This window comes from Lissotriton helveticus, chromosome 5_1, assembly GCF_964261635.1.
Source record: "Lissotriton helveticus chromosome 5_1, aLisHel1.1, whole genome shotgun sequence".
NCBI lineage: Eukaryota > Metazoa > Chordata > Amphibia > Caudata > Salamandridae > Lissotriton > Lissotriton helveticus.
The window spans coordinates 111,508,330-111,532,092 of record NC_136065.1 but is presented as its reverse complement, the minus strand read 5'-3'; the positions used below and the strand labels follow the sequence as shown (position 1 = coordinate 111,532,092).

Below are 23,763 nucleotides of genomic sequence, written 5' to 3'. Positions count from 1 at the left end.
GCGAAGCAGAGTTTTCTGCACTCCACGAGCTCTGCGGAGTGAGGAGTGCAGAAAACTCTGCAACCCCCGCGAACGGAGCGAAGTTCACCGCCCAGGCCTAATAAAGACTGGCTCATGTTGGATTTTGTAAAAGCCTGCACACAGTGGACAGAAGAGAAGGAAATGGACCACAGTCTGTCTTGTGAGTTAGATAAATGCACTTGCACGTGGGGGCAAAGGTCATGTCTTCAAGGTATGACTTTGGCAAGTGAGATCCTCAGGCTCGCTCAAGTAGAAGGCACCCTCATGTTCTTGTGTTCCCACGTAACTTCATGTCATCAAAACATTGCTTTGAGTCTTGCAGTTTAACTTATAAATGGTTTCTATTAGGTAATTAGTTCAGTGGAAACTAGCTACAACTACTGCACACAACATGTAATAGTTTGTCCTTTGAAAGCCCTAGACTGTCAAGCTATGTCCTTGATGATGCACTCACTCGTAACAGCACCTACATTCACCTGTAGGCTGATGATACACAACTCTACTTGAAAGCCTCGTCTGCCACAGACATCCAACAGGTCAAACACTACCTACACATCATCCAGGCCTGAATATCCAGTACCTATCTGATGCTAAACCAATGTCAGAATTTCTTTTACTTGCTGCGAACTAGACACAACTAGTCCAAACATGAACCTTAACAACTTCGAACCCCATGTTTCATCCAATTGTAAATTGCCTAGATTCACACTTGATTCTTCCTTAAGGAATACATTACAAAGAAAGCAAACACAACCTAGTACCAGCTTTCTGCTGAAGAAAGTGAAATTGTTCCACCGAAATAGTAATTACAGTTCTGCTGAAGCTAGCCCTCATGCTCTCATCTAGATGGTAGTAATGCCCCAGGTTCACAACCTCCCAGGCTCCACACACAGCCACCTCAATCCTGCAAGCCGCATCATGCCTCATCCAGGGCCTGAAGGAATATGATCACATCAACCCCAGCCCATGGACCTCCACTTTCTCCACCTGTCGTCCTGCATCATCTTCAAAACCAGCTGCTTTGTTTACAAAACAATGAGACTAATACTTCCTCCTATCTGGATATCAAACTCACTAACTTTGTTGACTCAAAGAACACACAGCCCGGCAACCATCAGATTGGGCTCCATCTTTGCACCTAGGATCTAGAACAACATCTTTGGACCCATTAGGACCACCCCAACCCTGCTCCAATTTAATAAAGAATCACAGATTCACCCCTTAAGGAACAGTACATCATGGTGCAGTTAAAGTTTAGTTCTGCGCCCAGAACCCAGCTACATCTCAAAATATTTGATTGGATCTGTGTCTTAGACCCTGTACAGTGCTGTACTGCCTTTTTGCTGGTTTCACGCTATACAAGTAACACATAGATACATACTTGCATACATGACAGAGAGAACAGTGGCTATCATACCCAGCTCTTTCCCAAATTACAGCTGTTAAGACAGCCTTGTCCCTATAGATTAATTGGTTAGGGCTTTTCAACATGTAGCGTAGGTCACGTTGATAACAGTTACCTAATAGACAACAAGAGGATATTTAATGCATGATCAGGCCCACTTATGTCACATGAGGAGTCTGAGAACCCGGGCCTGATTATTTGTCTACAAGCATACACAAAAGGCCATTAGCATTAGGACCCTCACGTGAGCCGTTGGTTTCAGAGTTAGAACTTGGACGGCATATTATTGTTATTCTCCTAATGTTCCCCTTCCCTTCCCTTTCTGAGATTCCTTATTTCACCAAAAACATCCTCATGGGATTCAATCAATCAATCAGTACATTTATAGAGCGTTGTCCCTGCATAGAGTGCGTTGCCATAGTTGAGCCGGCTTGTGACGAGGGCTTGGGTGACAGTCCTTCTTGTTTCCGTCGGGATCCATTTGAAGATCTTTCGTAGCATGCGGAGGGTGTTAAAGCAGGAGGAGGAGATGGCGTTGACTTGCTTGGTCATAGTGAGCGATGAGTCAAGGACAAACCCACGGTTGCGTGCATGGTCGGTGGGAGTCGGTGCTTTGCCCAGGGCGGCGGGCCACCAGGAGTCGTTCCAGGCGGAGGGGGATGGTCCAAGGATGAGGTCCTCCGTCTTGTCTGTGTTCAGTTTCAGGCGGCTGATCTTCATCCATTCGGCGACGGCCCTCATTCCTTCTTGGAAGTTGGATTTGGCGGTGACTGGGCGCATGAGCTGGTGGTGTCTGCGTGTGGCGATCTTAAGGGCCTCGAGGTTTTCCGCAGTCAGTTTGAGGGATTTTTGGGAGTCCTTGAGGTCTGTGGTTCTCCTGCTGTTGTGCTTGTTCTGAGGGTTCTTGATAGGGGCGAGGGTGTCGGTGCAGTTGCTGATCCACTGTGAGAGGTTTCGGGCAGCGGTGTTGGTGTCCGAGGCGTTGGCCGGGGGGCCCTGGGCGAGGGAGGCGGTCAGCTGGTCAGTGGTTACTTTGCTCCATTATCTTCGGGGGATCTGCGGCAGTTGGATGTGTGCGGTGAGTTTCTTGTAGGAGAAGTGGATGCATCGGTGGTCGGTCCAGTGGAGAGTGGTGGTGTGGCTGACCGTGATGTTGGTGCTGGCGGAGAAGATGGGGTCCAGCGTGTGGCCTGCGTGGTGCGTCGGGGTGTTCACTAGTTGCTTCAGTCTGAAGTTGGAGAAGTTGTCGAGCAGGGTGGTGGTGTTGTCGTTGTTGTTCTCCAGGTGGAAGTTCAGGTCCCCCAGGAGGATGTAGTCTGTGGTGGCGAGGGCGTGCGCGCTGACGTACTCGGCGATGGATTCGCTGAATTGTGTGCGAGAACCGGGTGGTCTGTAGATGAGTGTTCCTTTGAGGGTGGTCTTGGGTTCGGTGTGGCTCTGGAAGTGTAGGTGTTCGGCGGTGCTGAGAGTTTCTTCGGTGTTGGATGTGACTCTGAGGGTGTTCCTGTGGACGATGGCGATTCCTCCTTCGGGCTTGTTGGTACGGTCCCTCCGAATGATTTAGTAGCCGTCCGGGATGGCAATGGCGATGTCAGGGGCCGAGGAGGCGTTCATCCAGGTTTCCGTCAGGAACGCGACATCCTGGGCTGTTGAGTCGAGGAGGTTCCAGAGTTCGATGGCGTGCTTGTGTACGGAGCGCGTGCGGAGTAGGATGCACTTGAGGTCGTTGTTGTTTCCTGGGCTGGTGTGGGCGGCGGTGGTTCGGGTCCTGGTGTAGCAGCAGTTTCGTCAGGAGAATGGTCCGTGAGTGTGCTTTGGAGTGGCTTGGTAGCAGGCAGTTGAGCGGCCGGTGTTGAGTGCGAGGAGGGTGGTGGCGTCAAAGGTCCGTTGTGTGTGATGGACCTGTCGGGGGATAGGGGTTCTGGCGCTGGGCGCGTTCCAGGCGCGGGCGGGCGCAAACGGTCTTGCCTCTGGCGCGTCCGCTGCGTGGCCGTGCAGCGGCCTGCATTAAGAAGGGGTGGAGGGAGGGAGGGAGCAGTATCATTGAGTTACTAACAGGTAGCATTCACCATCTAATAGGCTGTCAAAACCAAATCTAGTTCTCCATATTGGTGTGGGAAAGGGTACAACTAAGGTGTTTCTTCAACTCCTATCAAAATATTGAGATCCAAGCTATTGAGGATTTTGGAAGCGAGTGCATTGCAGTAGCCATATGTTTTCAGTCAAAATGATTATTCAGCTTGTATCTATCTATAAAGGCTTAGCAGCTCCTGTGGGTCTGAGCTAGCATCTATCGATAGACCTATCCGCTCATCTGGGTCTGAGCTTTTATCTATGGATAAAGGCATATCTGCTCATCTGGGTCTGAGCTTGTATCCATCGATGAAGGCTTAGCAGCTCCTCTGGGTCTGAGCTTGTATCTATCGATAAAGGCTTAGCAGCTCCTGTGGGTCTGAGCTAGCATCTATCGATAAAGGCATAGAAGCTCCTCTGGGTCTGAGCTAGCATCTATCGATAGACATATCTGCTCATCTGGGTCTGAGCTTGTATCTATCGATAAAGGTATAGCAGCTCCTCTGGGTCTGAGCTTGTCTCTATTGATAAAGGCTTAGCAGCTCCTCTGGGTCTGAGCTTGTATCTATCGATAAAGTCATAGCCGCTCCTGTGGGTCTGAGCTTGTATCTATCGATAAAGGTATAGCAGCTCCTCTGGATCTGAGCTTGTATCTATCTATAAAGGCATAGAAGCTCCTCTGGGTCTGAGCTTGTATCTATCGATAAAGCCATAGAAGCTCCTCTGGGTCTGAGCTAGCATATATCGATAGATATATCCGCTCATCTGGGTCTGAGCTTGTATCTATCGATAAAGGCTTAGCAGCTGCTCTGGGTCTGAGCTTGTATCTATCGATAAAGGTATAGCAGCTCCTCTGGGTCTGAGCTTGTCTCTATTGATCAAGGCTTAGCAGCTCCTCTGGGTCTGAGCTTGTATCTATCGATAAAGTCATAGCCGCTCCTGTGGGTCTGAGCTTGTATCTATCGATAAAGGTATAGCAGCTCCTCTGGATCTGAGCTTGTATCTATCGATGAAGGCATAGAAGCTCCTCTGGGTCTGAGCTTGTATCTATCGATAAAGGCATAGAAGCTCCTCTGGGTCTGAGCTAGCATATATCGATAGACATATCCGCTTATCTGGGTCTGAGCTTGTATCTATCGATAAAGGCATATCCGCTCATCTGGGTCTGAGCTTGTATCTATCGATAAAGGCTTAGCAGCTCCTGTTGGTCTGAGCTTGTATCTATCGATAAAGGTATAGCAGCTCCTCTGGGTCTGAGCTTGTATCTATCGATAAAGGTATAGCAGCTCCTGCGGGTCTGAGCTTGTATCTATCGATAAAGGCATATCAGCTCCTCTGGGTCTGAACTAGCATCCGTCCATCTTTTTGAAGGATCCCACTCATTCCAATCATGAGCAGGCCAAGAGCTCTTTGGAGATGGTTTGCCCTACCTTGGCCACCCCTCCACTCCAAAAAGCTGAGATTTAATGCGGGGGTCTGGCTGGCCGAGGATCCTGCAGATGGTTGTCTTGAGCGTGGGTCATCAGCCCCCTTTAAATTCAACTACAGCCCTTTTCTATCTCTGATTTGGTGTGGTTTCTCTTATTGTGTGAGTTCCCTTGAGCTCGCTGGCCTGGTCTAGTGGCAGGTCAAGGCAGCTTCAATGGGTCCCTCTGCTGCATGCCCCTTTCCTGCTCCGAAGAGACCTACAGCTTCAAACATGCTAGCGTGTCCCAATGAGTGCATGGGTGGAAGGGGCGGCTCTTGGATGGTAGACCTCCAGTCGAGAGATCTTCTTTCCGCTGAATCGTTCCTTATCCCCTAAGTAAAAAGTCTGTCATCTGCCATTTTTGTAACTTTAGGCTAACCACTGGTTTCAACCTAAGGGTACATACAGCCTTCTCTTCTGTAACCATTGGCTCGCCATATGTTTTTACTGCCAAACGATAGAATAGCTCACTAACTCTGTTTTTTTTTTTTTTAAATGGGCCTGTTACTTTTCAACGAGGTAAGCGTTGTCTTCTACGGGAATAGGACTTCTTGCATCACAGCAAACAGGAGGCCAAAGGCCAGTAAGATAGTTTAGACAGTTGACTCAATTCTAACAATAAATTAACAGCCTTTCTTGATCCTTGTGAGGTCAACGAGATTAATTTGGGCCATGGCAAAACTGTCATTAGCATTAAAATGCAGTTACGTTGTGATTTGATTTGTGCTTCACATTTTGCTAATGCTTAAATCTAATATTTTGACAGGATGGTTGTGCAATTAGCAGTTGGTGGCCTAAAATGAAAACACTGCTTTTCTTGTGCAGCACTTCATGGGCACACGTTAAGTCATGCAGTCAAAGTGCTTTTAGTGAGATTAGACTCTATGATGCTTCTCGCCTTACAACTGAGCATTGGTGGTTGCAGTTGAGCAGAGCAGTGAAGAGGTGGGCTTCTCACTTACCACACCAAAATGGCCGATTACATGGAACTAAAAAGACACCTCCGACTCCACACCCCTCCGCTACACCCTAGTGCCTTCCACTTCCCAGGCTACCACCTTCCACTTCCTCTCCCATCACTCGCTTTATCTGATGCTGCCCTCCTAACCCCCTTTTATTGATGCGTGATTGCCATGCTTGCCTCCCAACCAGTGCTTAATTTGTAAAATAATAAGTGCCAGGGCTCTCATCAGGAGGCAACTGCAGCTTGCACCATCCATTGCTCCTGACACCATTTCCAATGCCACAACTTCAGACTATTCCAGGTCACCAAAGCTATAAGAATGGCGTGGGTGGCCGGTATTAGTCATTTTAACGTGTATTGAAATAACCAACTGTTGCTCTACTGATCTAAACTAAAGAAATAGTGCCACCATGTGGCGCACTTCCATAAGTGCCAGTGTTGACAATTAGGTGTCAAGCTCCGGAAACCATTGGCTCAAATTAAGCACTGCTCCCAACTACATACAGATAAGGGGTTTCCAGTGTAGTTCTGAGGGGTGAAACCGAAGGGAGAATTCACCCTACCACCTTCGCAGTTACTGATCCAGGTAAACTCTTGTTGAAAACACAAGTTCTTTCAAAAGATTCAAAACGAGTTCCATTCGATCTACAATTTGCGAAAGTGGGGGGTCAGACTTCCCAAAACATATGGAAAGTACAGCTCTAAGACAACAGCCTTTAGCTTTTGAAACATCTTCTATTGTTAAGTCAACAATAAAAACAAACTTTTGTAACTTATGGGTGAATAAAAACATATCACTGAGAAGCTCCTGGACAACAGATTCATCTTTAACCCTTTGATATGTCCAAAGCTGAAGGTGAGTATGTATTTTCAGACTGTGCTCTTTATAAGCTACCAAAACACAATGCCTTTCACTCGAAGGCTGCCTATTTTTTTGACATTATAGAAAAGTGTATAATATATACATAGGATAAGTCAAGATTGCACATTAATTTACCAATCAATAATACACATTTATTACTATAGCATGCTGCACTGTACTTATTCATATGTTTCTATTTTTTTCTATTCAGCAATTGAATCATCCCAATATAATTAAGTATCTGGACTCTTTTATTGAAAACAATGAGTTGAACATTGTCCTGGAACTGGCAGACGCGGGCGATCTCTCGCAAATGATTAAGGTAAGCCGAGTACATTCTAGCCAAGACCAAGGGAGGAGGCACGAGAATCCTAGCTGAGGAGTCACACAAAGCACTGCTTAGTAATAGAAACTGGAGTGCATACTGGGCACTTTAATAATCATTTTACTGTGTGACAAAGATGCTGATGAGATCTCTCCCTGAGTACAATCTTGTGTGTGCGTAAGAGATTCTCGAAGGGCAGGATATAAAGGTTAGAAGATATTAAGAATATAATAGGAACATTCTTCTTGGCTTAGTAGGGTGCAAGCACACCCAAAGGTAAATTAATTGTTATTCTAATCACTTGGCAAACTCTTTTCACTCTGAGATAATTTGATTTCAAGGGTCAGAATTCCACTTTAAAGAGCTCATTTGGATGCTTAAGCAGCACATTCAAATGCTAAATTGGAAATACGACACAGTTGTGATGTTGCTAGGCTGAATTGTGGGTGGGGATGCATAACATAAGATCACTTAGGAGAAAAGCCATTTATTTATTTTTATACAAGAATAAGATCCTGCATTTGGGTCCGATCATCCCTGCAGTCCTCTCTTTCAATTGTATCTGTATTTTGTATTCTGTGCACCCCACCGCCTACACGTACAGAAAGTACTGGATCTAGAGGCCACATTTGATTCTGTTTTAACTTTCATCCTGGAACTCAGTCAGATCAACAAGAGTGTTTTCCACAACATAGGGCGCCTTAACCCCTTCCATGCTGATGACGGCCCCCGTCCGTCATGCATAACGGTGGGCGTGTGCTGATGACGGCTGGGGGCCGTCATGATCCCGCCCACTCTTTAAAACGGCCGCACAGCGTGAAAATTCGCCGCGCATGCAAGGGGTTAATGGAGTCCAACTCGTACAGAACCTCCTGTGGTCACACTGGACTTGTGATGGCCACCGCTAGGTTATATTACTGCATTACCTGTTTACAACCTCCTTCAAGAAACCATCCTCAAGAGCCTCAATACCATGCGGCACCCCAGCAACCACATATACTGTGTTTCCTTCTTGGTTAGCATCCCTTGTTGAAACATTTGTCGGCATTAATCCGCAAGTACTTCATGGGAGGACTCAAGCTCAACATCTTCCAGAAGTCTTGTTGCCCAAAAGCTAAATATTGACCACTTACTTCACCTGTGTGGAACTCTCTTCGCCTGCAACTTAGCTTAGGAGAAAAGGTGTGACATTTGGGGGATACTGAAATATCACCTGTACTTGGTGGCCCGTGGCCTACGGGTGCCAGGAAGATACCACCAGGTTCTCCTCATTCACCTGTGCCACTACTGACCAAGAGGGCACATGAACACCTTTGAACCTCCAATCTTCCCAAGCGCTTTAAAGCAGCTGACATAGGGACTTGTTTGATATGTTAAGATTCAAGTAATGTTCTACCGCTGCCACACCAGAGGGTAATCTCCTTTAATTTTAAGATAAGAGAAAATATAAGTGTCTGCTTTGCTTTGTTTAAAATAATTACTGCAGTGGCACTTGTACCTGCTACTTCAAGAGCGGCGCATTGGTTCTCTGAGAAGATTCCAGTCCTTCCAACGCACCAGAAGGTATAACGCCATGCTTTTTCTGAAGGAGATTGCAAAGCATTTGCAAACCTTTGGGACCAAGTTTAGATAAAGTCGATTTCCTTTAACAATTCAATGTAAATTGCTAATTCTTACATTGAACTTCCCTTTGAGCTGCTGGCTAACCCATGCACTTTACAACATTGTTTGTATAGCACTTAAACCCCTGTTTGGGAGCCAAGGACTGACACAATTCTTCTAATACAATGATCTCAAAAGAGCCGGGTGATGTAGCTGAAGATGAGTAGGTTATGGATTTTCTTAAATGCCTAGGGAGTTTGTTTCAAATCTTGCCATGTGGAAGATCTTGCACCTGCTCTTAATTTCTTAATTTTGGGGTGAAATCTATAAATTGAACTCTGTGACCTATTAGGCGAGTATGTTTGTAGCCTCTGATGACGATATTTAGGAATACTGTTATGCGCATATGTTCTTGATGGTGTATTGAAATGGTCACTTGCACTACTTGGAAATCATTGGGATGTCCAGTAGAAAAGGAATATTCAATCTTAGCAAATTGTATTTGTAACAGGTCCAGCTGCAGTGCTTTGCAAAAACCTACAGTTTATGGGCCTGTTTTGAGTTGCACCCCTTATCAAGGCATCACAGGCTCTTCAGTTAGAAATGGTCTTATGTGACACAAGTTTTAATGTTGAAACAGTGGCTCGTATTCAACCATACATGACAATGGATCTCTACGCTTAGAGGCAAGCAGACCTGTATTCACACCGATTAACATATAGGCTAGACCTTCAGTAGAGTGGAAAGAGATGAGTAAGCAAGTGTATTTCCAGATTACACACATTAAAAAAAATATGTTTTAAAGATATTGGGGACCTGGCAGACGACGACTGGCAGGACGCCCTGCAAAGCCCCCGCGAGGTGGTGATTCAGATTAGGTTCCGCCTGGTTCAACAAAAAATCCTGCATCGGGTGTATTACCCGTGTACTCACCTGTTTGCTTGGGGTAGGAGTCTGTCCCTGCAGTGTGCAAGGGGGTGTCACGAGGAGGGCTCCTTTTTCCATATTCTTTGGGACTGCCCATACATTGTGCCGTTCTGGACCAGGGTGGCACATACAATGGCAACGGTAGTAGGCTCACCGGTCCCGGTGGATCCTAGGTGGCTTCTGCTTATGATTAAGGGACCGACGGACTGGTCAAGGTATGCTGAGATTTGGCTGGCCCTGGTGGGCTGGAGTGGCCAAGAGGAATATTGCTAGTCAATTGGGGGGGGGGGGCGCAGACCCCTCCACAATGGGACCGGTGGCAGCGAGACTTGGACTGGTGTCAGAGGGCGGAGGAGACAGTTTACAAGGCTAGGGGTTGTGTGATGAAATGGAGGAAGGTCTGGGGTCCCTGGCGCAAATACAGAGCCCAGAGAGTGGGGGCGGGACAGGACTGATAAGCATTGTTGTTCTATGGCACTGTATCGTATGCTCTCGAATGCGGACTGTGTTGTTATCCTTGCACATGCCATGTATACATTGTTGTGTATTTGATGAGTCACTGAGCAAAGTTAATAAAAAGATTTACAAAAAAAAAAAATGTTTTAAAGTGTGACAGACATGCTCTGTGAAAGCAAAGAGAGTGGGAGAGGACAACTGTAGTATTTATGTCATACATACATGAAGAGATGTAGTCGAGGCAGATGTAGTAGAGTTGTGAAGTAGGTTTATTTAACCATTAGTAGATTTACAAGAAGTATTATGCTGGAACAAGCAGCCCCACCAGGAGCAGCCTCTTAGCTACTCAGCCCATACTCCAACTGTCAAACCTCATACCAGTCACCCAAGCATTCCATCCATGTCATTCACACTCACATTCTAACCTGGAACACTCACACTGGCTGAGTAGCTAGATGCAGAGAAGTGCAGTAATATAAACACTAAACTCAGAACACTACACATCCTCTCCCTCTCGAAATTGAAAACAAAAGAAAATCAGAGAGTGAAGAAGAAAACTACTCACAATCAAAGTATACAGTAGTAATATTTGAAAACTATCTACAATCAAAGTATATAGTAGTAATATTTATCCGTGAACCCAGGGATGAGAAGGACTTCACACCACGAGAGGGTAAACAGACCAAAACCAGGAAAGAAGGAAGAAGCAGGATACTCCTAACTCTTGTAAATAGCCAGATTTTGCGCAGGAAAGTCTCCAGATCGTCGCCAAAAATAATGTAGTATTTATGTCATACATACATGAAGAGATGTAGTCGAGGCAGATGTAGTAGAGTTGTGAAGTAGGTTTATTTAACCATTAGTAGATTTACAAGAAGTATTATGCTGGAACAAGCAGTCCCACCAGGAGCAGCCTCTTAGCTACTCAGCCCATACTCCAACTGTCAAATCTCATACCAGTCACCCAAGCATTCCATCCATGTCATTCACACTCACATTCTAACCTGGAACACTCACACTGGCTGAGTAGCTAGATGCAGAGAAGTGCAGTTATATAAGTTCGAGGCATGTGGGCTGCTAAATTCATATCTATTGCATAGATCGCCGCCTAGTGTTGGGTCCGGATGATTACACCTTGTTGTCCTGGAAGAGTCTTCGAAGTATCACGAGATAGGTGGCTCCTCCCCTGGACTACAGTGCGCATGGGCATCGACTCCATCCCCAGATTGTTTTTTTCCGCCATTGGGTTCGGATGTGGTTTCGACGTCTCCGTGTCGGAACCGAGTATTTTGTTCTTAAGGCCAAAAGGCCTTCGTTACCTGCGTCGGTATTGTTTGCGTACGGTCTCGAGCATCGTCCGGCTCTCTGAGTCGGATTTCTGCGGAGTCGAGGAACTCTTCGGACATCGAGGCCCTCTCGTCGCGGCAAGACCCCGACGTACTGAACATGGAGCGGAGCCCGTTCAAGTTCTGCCCCGTCTGTGGATCCAAATATCCACATATCGATGTGCATCCGGTCTGTAATAAATGCCTCTCGCCGGACCACAACGAGGATAACTGCATGGCCTGCTCTAAGTTCAGGTCAAAGAAGACGCTCAAGCATCGGCGCGCGGCGCGCGGCGCGCCTCGAGGCCCAGCGAGCGACTCCGGCACCCGACAACATATTCGACGACCCCGCAGAAGACAGCGGTAGCCATCATCTTCAGATTTCACCACCGTCGACGGAGGTCCTCGCCGATCCCGAAGAACACGTCGAAGGACAGGCCCAAGACCTTGAATACGTCGAGGAGGTAGGGGACGACGAAGAAGTTTATGGGGCCGCGGAAGATAGCTCAGAGGATGAGCTATGCCCCGAAAGCTACATGACTCAGGCTCAGGTCACGGGATCGCCACTCGGCCTTACCCACGACCCTGCACCGCTATCCCCGGCCCCGCCTTCTGGCCCGGCCACGGACACTCAAGCGGAGCCGCCATTGCCCGTATCGAAACCGAAACCTTCGGATTCGACGGCACCAAAGATGGCCGACGTCCAACCAAAAACGAAACCGAAACTATCGGATTCGACAACACCTAAAATGGCCGACGTCCAACAAAAAATATCGAAGCCTGCTCCTTCATCGACTCCGTCGCCCTCCGGCCCACAGAAGTCGAAGAAGGCTGTCGAGTCGACAGCGCCGCAAAAGGTGCCCAAGGATCCATCCTCTAAGAAAGCCGTCCATTAAGTGTCGAGCACCGTTGCTCCGGCGCGGACTTCCAAGACTGTTGACGCGCCTTCGGAATCCACTACGGCGCCTACAGGTAAACGCTCAGTCGAGTCAAAGTCGACTAAAAGCAACGACCCAAAGAACGGAGGCACTGCGCATCGGCACAAAGATGCCGGATCTGCAGCGACGGCGTCGGTGCCAAAGGCTACAACGGAGACGCGACCCGTTAAGCCGAAGATTCGTCCACGGACTACTCGTCGACACCGAGGGACTCCGACACTACCGAACATCGGTCGTCGGTTACAAAACCCTCTGCTTCCTTCACAAAGCAGGTCACCGACTCCCTCAAACGTATTCGGGAGAAGACTTTGTCGTCAACGGCTTCCACGCCGTCGGCTCCAACATCGGTGGACACACCTCCAAAGGCCTCGACCAAGCTTCTCTACACTCTGCCACCTAAGGTGGCACCGAAGGCGTTTGCACCCAGATCGGTGCCGAAAATCGCTGCCACGTCGGAACCTTCAACGCAAAAAGGCCGCTTGGATCGACATCAAGCCTCAGAAGACCAATCTGAGCATTACATCGATGCCCAAACGGGGAAATTGACCCTCTACAAAAGGAAAATCACTTCCCAACCACTGGAATCCTATGTCATTCCACTAAAAAAGAAAAGGCCGGCACAGGACATTCCTGCCCTTGTTGAACCTATTCTACCAACACCAAGAAGGAGTCCAACACCTTCCCCCAACCAATCAGGAGGAGAGGATGAGGACCAAGATGACCTGTACAATTTCCCAGTTGACAATGACCCTGATGTTCAACAGGACTCACATGACGACACTGGGGACCAAAGTGGACATCAGGTGGTACAAGATCCACAGGGTTTTGGGGCACGAACATCACCAACGGAGGATTCTGCAGCATTTCATGCTTTGATAGAGCGGGCAGCTGCAAATCATGATGTGGACATGCATGCTGACCCGGTGGAGGAAGATTTTTTGTTTGACACTTTCTCGGTCTCAGAAAGAACAGTTAAAATACTTCCTATGCTCAAAGGTGTCCTTAAACATGCCCCAGAGATCTTTAAGGAACCTACCAGGGCAAGAGTGGTGAACCCACGTATCGAGAAGAAATACAGGCCAGCACCTGGGGACCCTGCATATATTCGGGGACAGTTGCCCCTGGATTCGTTGGTGGTCGCCAATGCCCGCAAAAGGGCGAACTCCCAAACAACGGGTGAAGCTCCTCCCCCAGACAAGGAGTCGAAAGTGCTTGAGGCATCCGGCAAAAGGGTGGCTGCGCAGGCTGCCAATACCTGGTGTATAGCAAACACACAGGCACTATTGGCACGATACGATAGGGCGCATTACGACACCCTAGAACAGCTCCTTCAACACCTACCTGATGAATTTAAGGAAGCAGCCGAAATGCTCATACAAGAGGGAAAGCTCATCTCAAATGCTGCAATAAAGTGTGCACTTGATGTGGCTGATACAGCGGCTAGGGGAATTAACACTAGCGTCATGTTAAGGCGACAAGCATGGCTTCGCATATCTGGATTTAAACCCGACATTCAAACAACAATACTCAACCAGCCCGTCAATCCTGACAGGCTGTTTGGTCCAGATGTTGACACCACCCTTGAAAAGATTAAAAAGGACAATGAGACTGCTAAGTCCATGGGGGCGCTTCAGTCTCAACAATTCAGGCGAAGCACTTTTCGTCACTCAGGAGCACGGGGTGTTACCAGAGGACACTTGGGTCAACAAACACAATTCGCAAAAGGTGGTGCACAATCCTCGTACCCCAAGCAGGGTAGAGGGGGTTACAGAGGTAACAGTGCCAAGGGCAGGGGCAGAGGGAACAACAACTCCCGTTCCTCTGCCGCCAACAAACAGTGACTCTCTGTCACTGCCCCCCGTCCATCCAACACCTGTCGGGGGGAGACTCCAACAGTTCCTGCCAGTCTAGACGTCCATCACCACAGACAGGTGGGTGAGAAAACGTATCCAGTACGGTTATTGTTTGGAGTTAACATCCACTCCTCCCAACATTCCCCCAAGACACCGTCCTATGTCGGCAGAGCACTTGCACTTATTGCAGCAGGAAGTTGTTGGGATGCTGCAAAAAGGCGCAATCGAACTCGTGCCCGTGGAGGAGGAAGGAACACGGGTTTATTCCCTGTACTTCCTCATCCCAAAAAAGGACGGATCCCTCAGACCCATTCTGGATCTACGCCCCCTGAACCTGTATATACTGTCAGAACACTTTCACATGCTCACACTGCAACAGATTCTTCCCCTGCTAAACCAAGGGGATTTCCTAGCAACCTTGGACCTCAAGGATGCTTATTTCCACATCCCACTCCACCCATCCCACAGAAAGTACCTCAGGTTCACCATTCAAAACAGGCACTATCAGTTCAAAGTCCTACCCTTCGGGGTGACTACTGCCCCCAGAGTGTTTACAAAGTGTCTGGCGACAGTGGCGGCGCACCTCAGGAGGCAGAACATACATGTCTACCCGTACCTGGACGACTGGCTTGTTCAAGCAAAGTCGGCACAACAGTGCGGCGCGGACATGTCCCGCACTATTCACCTCCTTCACAGTCTGGGGTTCTCGCTAAACTACCCAAAGTCGCACCTTCAACCAGCCCATGTGCGGCAGTATCTGGGCGCGACAATAAACACCCTGACTGCTATAGCTCAGCCAAACCCAGTCAGGATCGACAACATTCAATCGCTGATCCGGAGGTTCAGACCGCAACACTCCCTACCAGCGAGAGTGTTCATGCAGTTGATAGGCATGATGGCCTCCTGCATCTTCATAGTCCCGCACGCGAGGTTGCACATGCGTCCGCTCCAAGAATGCTTGGCAAATCAGTGGACACAGGCTCAAGGACAACTGACAGACCTAGTGTTGGTGACCGGTCGGGCTTACAACTCTCTGCATTGGTGGAATCCACACAACCTTTGCAAGGGACGACCGTTCCAAGAGCCAGTGCCACAGATTATCCTAACAACGGACGCATCTCTCCAAGGGTGGGGAGCTAATGTGCTCCACTACACTGTGCAGGGACTGTGGTCCACCCAGCAACAGAAGTTGCACATCAACTACCTAGAATTGATGGCAATCTTCATGGCGCTAAAATCCTTCAAAGTACATCTGTGCAACAAAGTCGTGTTGATCCGGACGGACAACATGACAGCAATGTACTACATCCAAAAGCAGGGAGGTACTCACTCGCCACAGCTGTCTCCTCTGGCTCAGAGCATGTGGAAGTGGGCCATTCAGAGGAACATCTTCCTCATGGCGGAACACCTCCCGGGCAAGGACAATCAGATGGCGGATCTGCTCAGCAGATACAGCCATCAAATGCACGAGTGGGAGATACATCCATCAGTACTCCTCCCGTACTTCCAGCAGTGGGGTCATCCAGAGATAGACCTGTTTGCCACAAGGGAAAACGCAAAATGCCAAAGCTTTGCCGCCAGGTTCCCTCACCCGGAATCGCAAGGGAATGCGATATGGATGAACTGGTCCGGCAAATTTGCGTACGCTTTTCCCCCAGCGCCTCTCATTCCGCTGGTGGCAAGAAAGCTAAAGCAACACTCGATGACTCTCATCCTAGTTGCTCCAACATGGGCACGCCAACCATGGTACACCACGTTTCTAGAACTGTCCGTGGTACCGCATCAAAGGCTACATCTCACATCCAGGCTCTTGACGCAGAACCATGGCGACATTCAGCATCCGGATCCGCAACAGCTCAATCTGGCGATCTGGCTCCTGAGGTCTTAGAATTTGGCTACCTCAACCTGCCTCCAGAATGCATGGACATCATCCGGGAGGCAAGAAAGCCCACTACCAGAGCTTGCTATGCGGCAAAATGGAAGCGGTTTGTCATTTACTGTACAAACAACAATATCAACCCGCTAGATGCATCCATTCCTAACATCATCTGCTATTTGTTGCATCTTTACAAATGCAATCTGGCGTACGCTTCCATTCGGATACATTTATCCGCCATAGCGGCTTATCTCCAGAATAGGCAGCATCTCTCTGTTTTCAGGGTGCCTGCCATTAAAGCCTTCCTAGAGGGACTGAAGCGAGTCATTCCTCCAAGAACACCACCAGCTCCAGTGTGGAACCTCAATGTGGTCCTCACTAGGCTGATGGGCCCACCTTTCGAGCCACTGCACTCCTGCGAAATTCAATTTCTAACATGGAAAGTGGCTTTTCTCATTGCTATTACATCGCTCAGACGCGTTAGTGAGCTGCAAGCGCTCACAATCCAAGAGCCATTCATCCAAATACATTCCAACAGGGTAGTGCTCCGCACTAACCCCAAATTCCTTCCTAAGGTGGTGTCACAGTTTCATATCAACCAAACTATTGACCTACCTGCATTCTTCCAAAACCCACAAACAGTAGCGGAAAGAATGCTTCATACATTGGATGTTAGGAGAGCGTTGATGTACTACATTGACAGAACACAACACTTTAGGAAAACACAACAACTTTTTGTTGCCTTCTCAGCACAGCACAAAGGCAACCCCATTTCCAAAGCAGGGATAGCCAGATGGATTGTTAAGTGCATTCAAATCTGTTATCAAAAGGCTAAGCGTACTTTAACAATACCCCCAAGGGCGCACTCCACACGCAAGTTGGGGGCCTCCATGGCTTTCCTGGGAAACATTCCTTTGGTAAACATTTGTAGAGCAGCCACATGGTCTACACCACACACATTTACCAAACATTACTGTGTCGATGTGCATTCCAAACAGCAAGCAGCTGTAGGACAGGCTGTTCTCAAGACACTTTTTCAAGCTTCTGCAGCTGGCACGGGCAACCGCCCTAAATGGAGGGACTGCTATGTATTCTATGCAATAGATATGAATTTAGCAGCCCACATGCCTCGAACTGAATATGCTACTTACCAGTATGCATCTGTTCTTGGCATGTAGGGCTGCTAACATTCATATCGCCCGCCCTCCTCCCCGGTGCCCGTAGCGGCTGCAGATACTCTCTTGCATTCATCATTAGCATGGACATCCTTTACACTATTTCACTCCATCTCTGCCACAATGGCTAAAAACAATCTGGGGATGGAGTCGATGCCCATGCGCACTGTAGTCCAGGGGAGGAGCCACCTATCTCGTGATACTTCGAAGACTCTTCCAGGACAACAAGGTGTAATCATCCGGACCCAACACTAGGCGGCGATCTATGCAATAGATATGAATGTTAGCAGCCCTACATGCCAAGAACAGATGCATACTGGTAAGTAGCATATTCAACACTAAATTCAGAACACTACAACAACCAAGCAAAACCAAATTGTTTCAAGACTTCTAACCTGCGTATTAGAAGGAAAAGATTTCTGTATTGTGGGCCCTATGTATGAAAGAACTTTTACATTGACCAACAGATTTTGCTTGCGAGGGAGAGAAGAGAAAATAATGTGGATAAGAGCAAATAGAGTAGGTGGAATTGTTTGAGTCACTCATGCAAGCAGGAGAAGGTCCCTGGCACCACTGAAGTGTTTGAAGTCGTATGCGGTCATATCTACAAGGATTATTTCATAAGTAGGCCCCATCGAGTGTGGCAATTCTTATAACAAGAAGCACATGGTAAGAGGGCGTTAAAGGGAAGGTTGGTGTAGACATTCGATGTGGGTGTCAGGCCTTTCGACTCGCACTGTGCAAGTGTGTTGCGCACAGTTTTCAAACTCATCATATGGTGACTCTGAAAAGAAAAGAGATGCCATCTCACAGCGAGCTGAGAACCCTTACACAGAACTCATGTGAAAGCTCTGCACAGTCATACTCAAATAAAAAAAAATCCCAGAATATGGGAGGTGGCTCTCGATGAGCTCGTCCTTACTGTAGGAAAGATAGGTGTGAGAAATGGGGTTACTGGTTGACTGGGGTGTGAGCCCAGGTCAAGCAGCAACTACAGTACTAATCAGAGTAAGGCACTAGCAACCCCCAAATTAACATGTGCTCAACCCCCTGGTAGCTTAGAATAGAGCAGTCAGGTTTACCTTAGAGGCATTGTGTAAAGTAGTTGTGCAACACGTTAAACAAAAAACAGTGAAAACACCATACAGAAAGATCCCACTCCAAGTTAGAAAAATAGAGCTGAATTTCATAAATAAAGCAGACCAAGATGAAAAAAATGCAATCAGTAGAACTCGAGTTGTGAGTTTTTAAAGAATAAAGTGTAAAATAGCGCCAAAAAGTATAAAACGCCAATCGTGGCTTTCTGGTCACACTGTACCAAGTCAAAGTTAAACGTTCAGGCTGATTGTGATAGGGCGCCACGCCGGATATAATCCCAGGTTAGTACTCCTGAAGTTTTATCTTCTCAGGTTTTGTGGTAAGAGTCCTGTTCGCATTGGAGAGGGCTATGAGGAGCAAGGTGAATGCAGTGGGAGGCTGTTAGCGTGGCGCGAATAGCAGGCCTGGTATCGTGGATGGGTGGGCTGGAGCTTCGCACAGGCGGTTGATGCTGGGGTGTGAAGAGATTGGCTGGCAGTGGCTTGCTCTGATTTATGGTGCGAGCGACGCAGTCTCGGTGCCAACTGATCCGTTCGCAATAAGAGACCAAAGGCTTGATTTCAGCGCCTGTGAGCAGCATCAAGTATCCAAGACCTGAGAGGCACTACTTGGGGGGGGTCAGGAACTCACTGTAGATGGTTCCAGGGGCTGGTGCAGATCAAGAGGCTAGCATATTAGCCCTTGGAGTCACGCTGAGATCCCATGTTCAAGATGTAGTTGCAGGTTCAGTTCTCCTAACCCATGCAAGAGGGCAGCAGGTCAGCATAGCAGGGCAGTAGTTCCTTTAGTGCAGCAGTCCAGCAGAGGGGCAGTCTTTGTAGTAGCAGAGCAGTCCTTCCTGGAAAGTATCTACAGATCCACTGAAGAGTTGGCATCTGAAGTCCAGTATTTATACACAGTTGTTCCTTTGAAGTGGGTAGAACCTTCTAGAGGCAAACCTTTGGAATGCACAGATGCCCTGCCTGACTGGCCCTGGCTCCAGACTAACTCCAGCGGTTATGCAGCCCTTTATGTGGAGACAGGACACATCCTATTCAAGTGTAAGTGGTGCTGGGGACCCAGTTCCTCCCATCCATCCTGTCAGTGATGGCCCATCCAGTCACACCTAAGCTCCCCATTGAGTGTGCCTATCTAAGAGCTATACACAAGGCCTAACTGTCAGTTACACCCAGTCATGTGACCCAGAGTTAGACTGCAGGCATTAAATGGCTAAGGCAAGGAAATGCCAACTTCCTAAAAGTGCATTTTTAGAATTGCAATTTAAAATCTAACTTCAGCATAAGTTAAGATTTTAAATTGTGACTCAGGATACACTGAACACGAACTGATTATCCCATTTGCAAATTAAATTCTAAAATGTAATAAGGCAAGTCCAATGTTATCCGATGGGAGAGCTAGATATTGCAGTAGTGAAAAATGAGTTTTTCCCTACCAGGACATGTAAAACTTAAAAGTGCACGTCCTGCTTTTTAAATCCTTCTCCTTTGGGCTGCCCAAGGCCTACCCTAGAGGCGACTTGTATGTTTTAAAAAGAAAGGTTTTGGCCTGGCAAAAGGTTTACTTTGCCCAATTGAAATGGCAGTTTAAACTGTAGACACAGGCTCCGCAATGGCAGGCCTAAGACATGTTTAAGGTGCTACTTAAGTAGGTGGTTCAACCAGTGCTGGAGGCCCACTAGTAGAATTTAATTTACAGGCACTGGGCATATGTAGTTCCACTTTACTAGGGGCGTATAAGTAAATATGGCAATTATGTATAAGCCAATGTTGTCATATTTTCGGAAAGAGCACAAGCACTTTAGTGCTGGTTAGCTGTGGTAAAGTGCTCATAATCCTAAGGGTCAGCGAAAACAGGAGGTCTAAATACAAAAGGTTATGGGGAATCCCATGCCAAGGATGCCAGGTGTAACAGTATGCGTGGCTATTGAGGTAGAGCAGGGGGTCCCCACCCCCTTCCTTCTATGCAATCACAGTGAAAGGTATTCCGAGAGTGGCAGGCCTGTTGCACTGTTGAAGGCAGAGCCTATCTAAGTGAGCAGTCAATAGGTGCTAGTTGTCAACCCATTTTTTGCTTTTAGCTGATGACCCAAACTGTAGCCAAAGAGTGTGAGCCTTTTAATGCTGTTTAGATGGCATTTGCAGGTGAACAATGGGATTTTAACCTTGACTACATTCAACTGAACCCACAATTTATTCCCATTTTTCATCTTTTGTCAGAATTTAGACTTGTAGGGAACATGTCAGAGAAAGGATTTTGATCTGGAAATAGAAATGGCATGTCTGTAGGGGCGGATGAATGGATAAATGTTTTGCACAGAAGGATGGTCGGGCTACTGCTTGCAAGTATTAATAGGCCGATGGCTAAATCGTACTATTGATCGACGGATGAATGCCTGAATGGAGGCAAAGATTGACAAATGTGTGCTACACATGACTACTTGGGTAAATGCATAGAAGGGAGAAGTGGAAGACAAGATCATGGCATTCTAAGGCATAAAGGCAGACAGAGGAGATAGATTGGGGGGGGTCAGGTGTTAACTGTGGAGAAGGGGTGCAATGGGGTGTTCATCTGTCATGGTTAGCTCACATATATTTATAGAAGATAGCAGTAATGAACTCAAGGGAACTGTGGTCACTCATGAAAAAAATGGCAGCACATAAAATCTGGTACTAAGTGGTCATGAAAAAATATCAACATGTATTAATTAACCCCTTCGCTGCGGGGGTTAATCCCCCGCTGTGCTGGGGGGAGGGGGGCGTGCACAGCGCTAGCATGCTCATGACGAGCTCAGCTCGTCACAGGTGCATTACCTGCCGTGGAACGCTCAGCACAGCAGGGGAATTATCCCCGCATGCGAGCGTTCCACGGCTCATGACGAGCTGAGCTCGTCATGAGCACCGGAGCGCCGTGGCTCATGACGAGCTCAGCTCGTCATGAGCATGGGAGTGGTTAATATTATGCCTGAAAAAATACCCGTGCATCTGGACTCTTTTATCTTGAGATGCATTCTTAGACTTTCTGAAATTGACCAAGTTTCCACATTGAATTTGGGGCTCGTGGCAAGCGTTGGTCCATAGCTCCCACTTTAGCAGTGGTCAGATCTCAAGAAATACTTTCTAACAGTAATAAACTAGAGTTTCAAACAGTGGGGCCAAGCATCAGTTAACTACTGCCCTGCTGACAGTCAGTTCACCATAATTCCACGAGAGCCTTAAATAAAACATAGCACCAGCCCAGCCCTTTGTAACGAAATATCAGAATTAATGATTCCTGCCCCCATTTGACTATTTAATTAGGGTCCGTTGTGTGTGCTTACATCTCGCTGTGCAGTGTCTGAAAAGAAAGAAGTTAAATTCTTCATACAGAATTCAGCATCAAACAATAACCTTTTAGAATTCTTCTGCCAGCCTCTGCTAGACCTTTACATAGTCTCAAGACTTGACATTTAGAAAGACGTACTAAGCTGCCCAAAAGCTTCTTGAACAAACTGTTTAATGGGGAGAACATTATAATGTTGAAATTAAAATATTCCTATTCACCTGAAAAACAAATAGTTTGGTGTTATAGAATTGTGCTCACATGTAGTGCATTCCCTTATTGTATCGGGGTGCATTATGTTGGGTAGAGGGTGAGGCGAATACCAGGTGGCTTGGTTCCCTAGAAATGTAAATAATCTCATGTCTATGTGTACATTTTTTGAAGAGTGCCAGTAGAATTTTATTGGTTAATGAAGAATGCCATGTAGCTAAAGTCTGTATAATGTGAAAGTACGATTTTGAGTCCAGTCAGTGATGGAATGACCTGGGTCCGATATAATTCTCACTACGCAGCCGTCACTCCACTTTACTCCACTCCTCTCTGCTCCACTCTACTCTAAGCCACTCTACTCTAAGCGACCCCACTCCACACAGTGCCACACCACACCCCTGTATGCCACTCTCCTCTACACTACACTACACCACACCACACCACTCTACAGCACAGCACTTTACTCTAGGTCACTTCACTCTACTCCACTCTGTGCCACTTCACTCTACTCCGTGCCACTCCACTCTGTGCAACTCCACTCTGTGCCACTCCACTCTGTGCCACTCCACTCTGTGCAACTCCACTCTGTGCAACTCCACTCTGTGCCACTCCACTCTGTGCCACTCCACTCTGTGCCACTCCACTCTGTGCCACTCCACTCTGTGCCACTCCACTCTGTGCCACTCCACTCTGTGCCACTCCACTCTGTGCCACTCCACTCTGTGCCACTCCACTCTGTGCCACTCCACTCTGTGCCACTCCACTCTGTGCAACTCCACTCTGTGCCACTCCACTCTGTGCCACTCCACTCTGTGCAACTCCACTCTGTGCCACTCCACTCTGTGCCACTCCACTCTGTGCCACTCCACTCTACAATACCCCACTCCACTCTGTGCCACTCCACTCTGTGCCACTCCACTCTGTGCCACTCCACTCTGTGCCACTCCACTCTGTGCAACTCCACTCTGTGCCACTCCACTCTGTGCCACTCCACTCTGTGCCACTCCACTCTGTGCCACTCCACTCTGTGCCACTCCACTCTGTGCCACTCCACTCTGTGCCACTCCACTCTGTGCCACTCCACTCTGTGCCACTCCACTTATTGCCACTCCACTTATTGCCACTCCACTTATTGCCACTCCACTTATTGCCACTCCACTTCTTGCCACTCCACTCTACAATACCCCACTCCAGTCTACGCCACTCTATGGTATGCCATGCCACTCTATGCCATGCTACTCTACAACACTCTCCTCTATGAAATACCACTTGGGTTTGGCAATGCTAAACGCAGCCAGACTGCTGTACAACATGGCAAAAAGACTTTGGCAAGGCCAATAGCTCTGGCATTGGCAAGACGTCTTGGCTTTGCCAATGCTTGTTACTATGTGTAATAAATTACATTTGTATATTATATTGCATCATATATCACATTTCTTTTTTATATTTCATCATATTTTTATTTATTATACTACACAAATAGTGCTTTATTTTACAAGTGTTTCATATTGTCAAATGCATTTTAGTGCATAATTTAGTACATTACTGTACTACTCTATTCAATCATGTATTAAAACATGTTGCAGCTAACAGTGCTTTCTTTCATATTGCTAATGCAGTGCCTTCCTTTATTTTAGCACATGGCATTGTGTATTCTTTTGAAATTGCTTCTTACATCATGTAACATTATGATATTACTTCACATGGTCCAGTCCTTTATCATATGGCATGTAATTGTACATTATTTACTATTTAACGTCATCTGATATTGCATCAAATGGCTAGGAGAGGAGGCCTAGGCCAGAGCTGCCTACCTGAGAACATGGGGGACGGGGTTCGAATTCCAGCTTTGCTCCATATTCTGTGA

General features: G+C 47.4%; 1 protein-coding gene across 1 annotated transcript in view; it reads left to right on the top strand.

Moving 5' to 3' along the window:
* Positions 1 to 23,763, top strand: part of NEK6 (NIMA related kinase 6) — a 663,914-nt gene that overhangs the window by 430,694 nt on the left and 209,457 nt on the right. Inside the window, exon 6 of the mRNA XM_078641833.1 lies at positions 7,005 to 7,115. Coding sequence (XP_078497959.1) covers positions 7,005 to 7,115 — 111 coding nt within the window. The remainder of the gene's footprint in view (positions 1 to 7,004; positions 7,116 to 23,763) is intronic.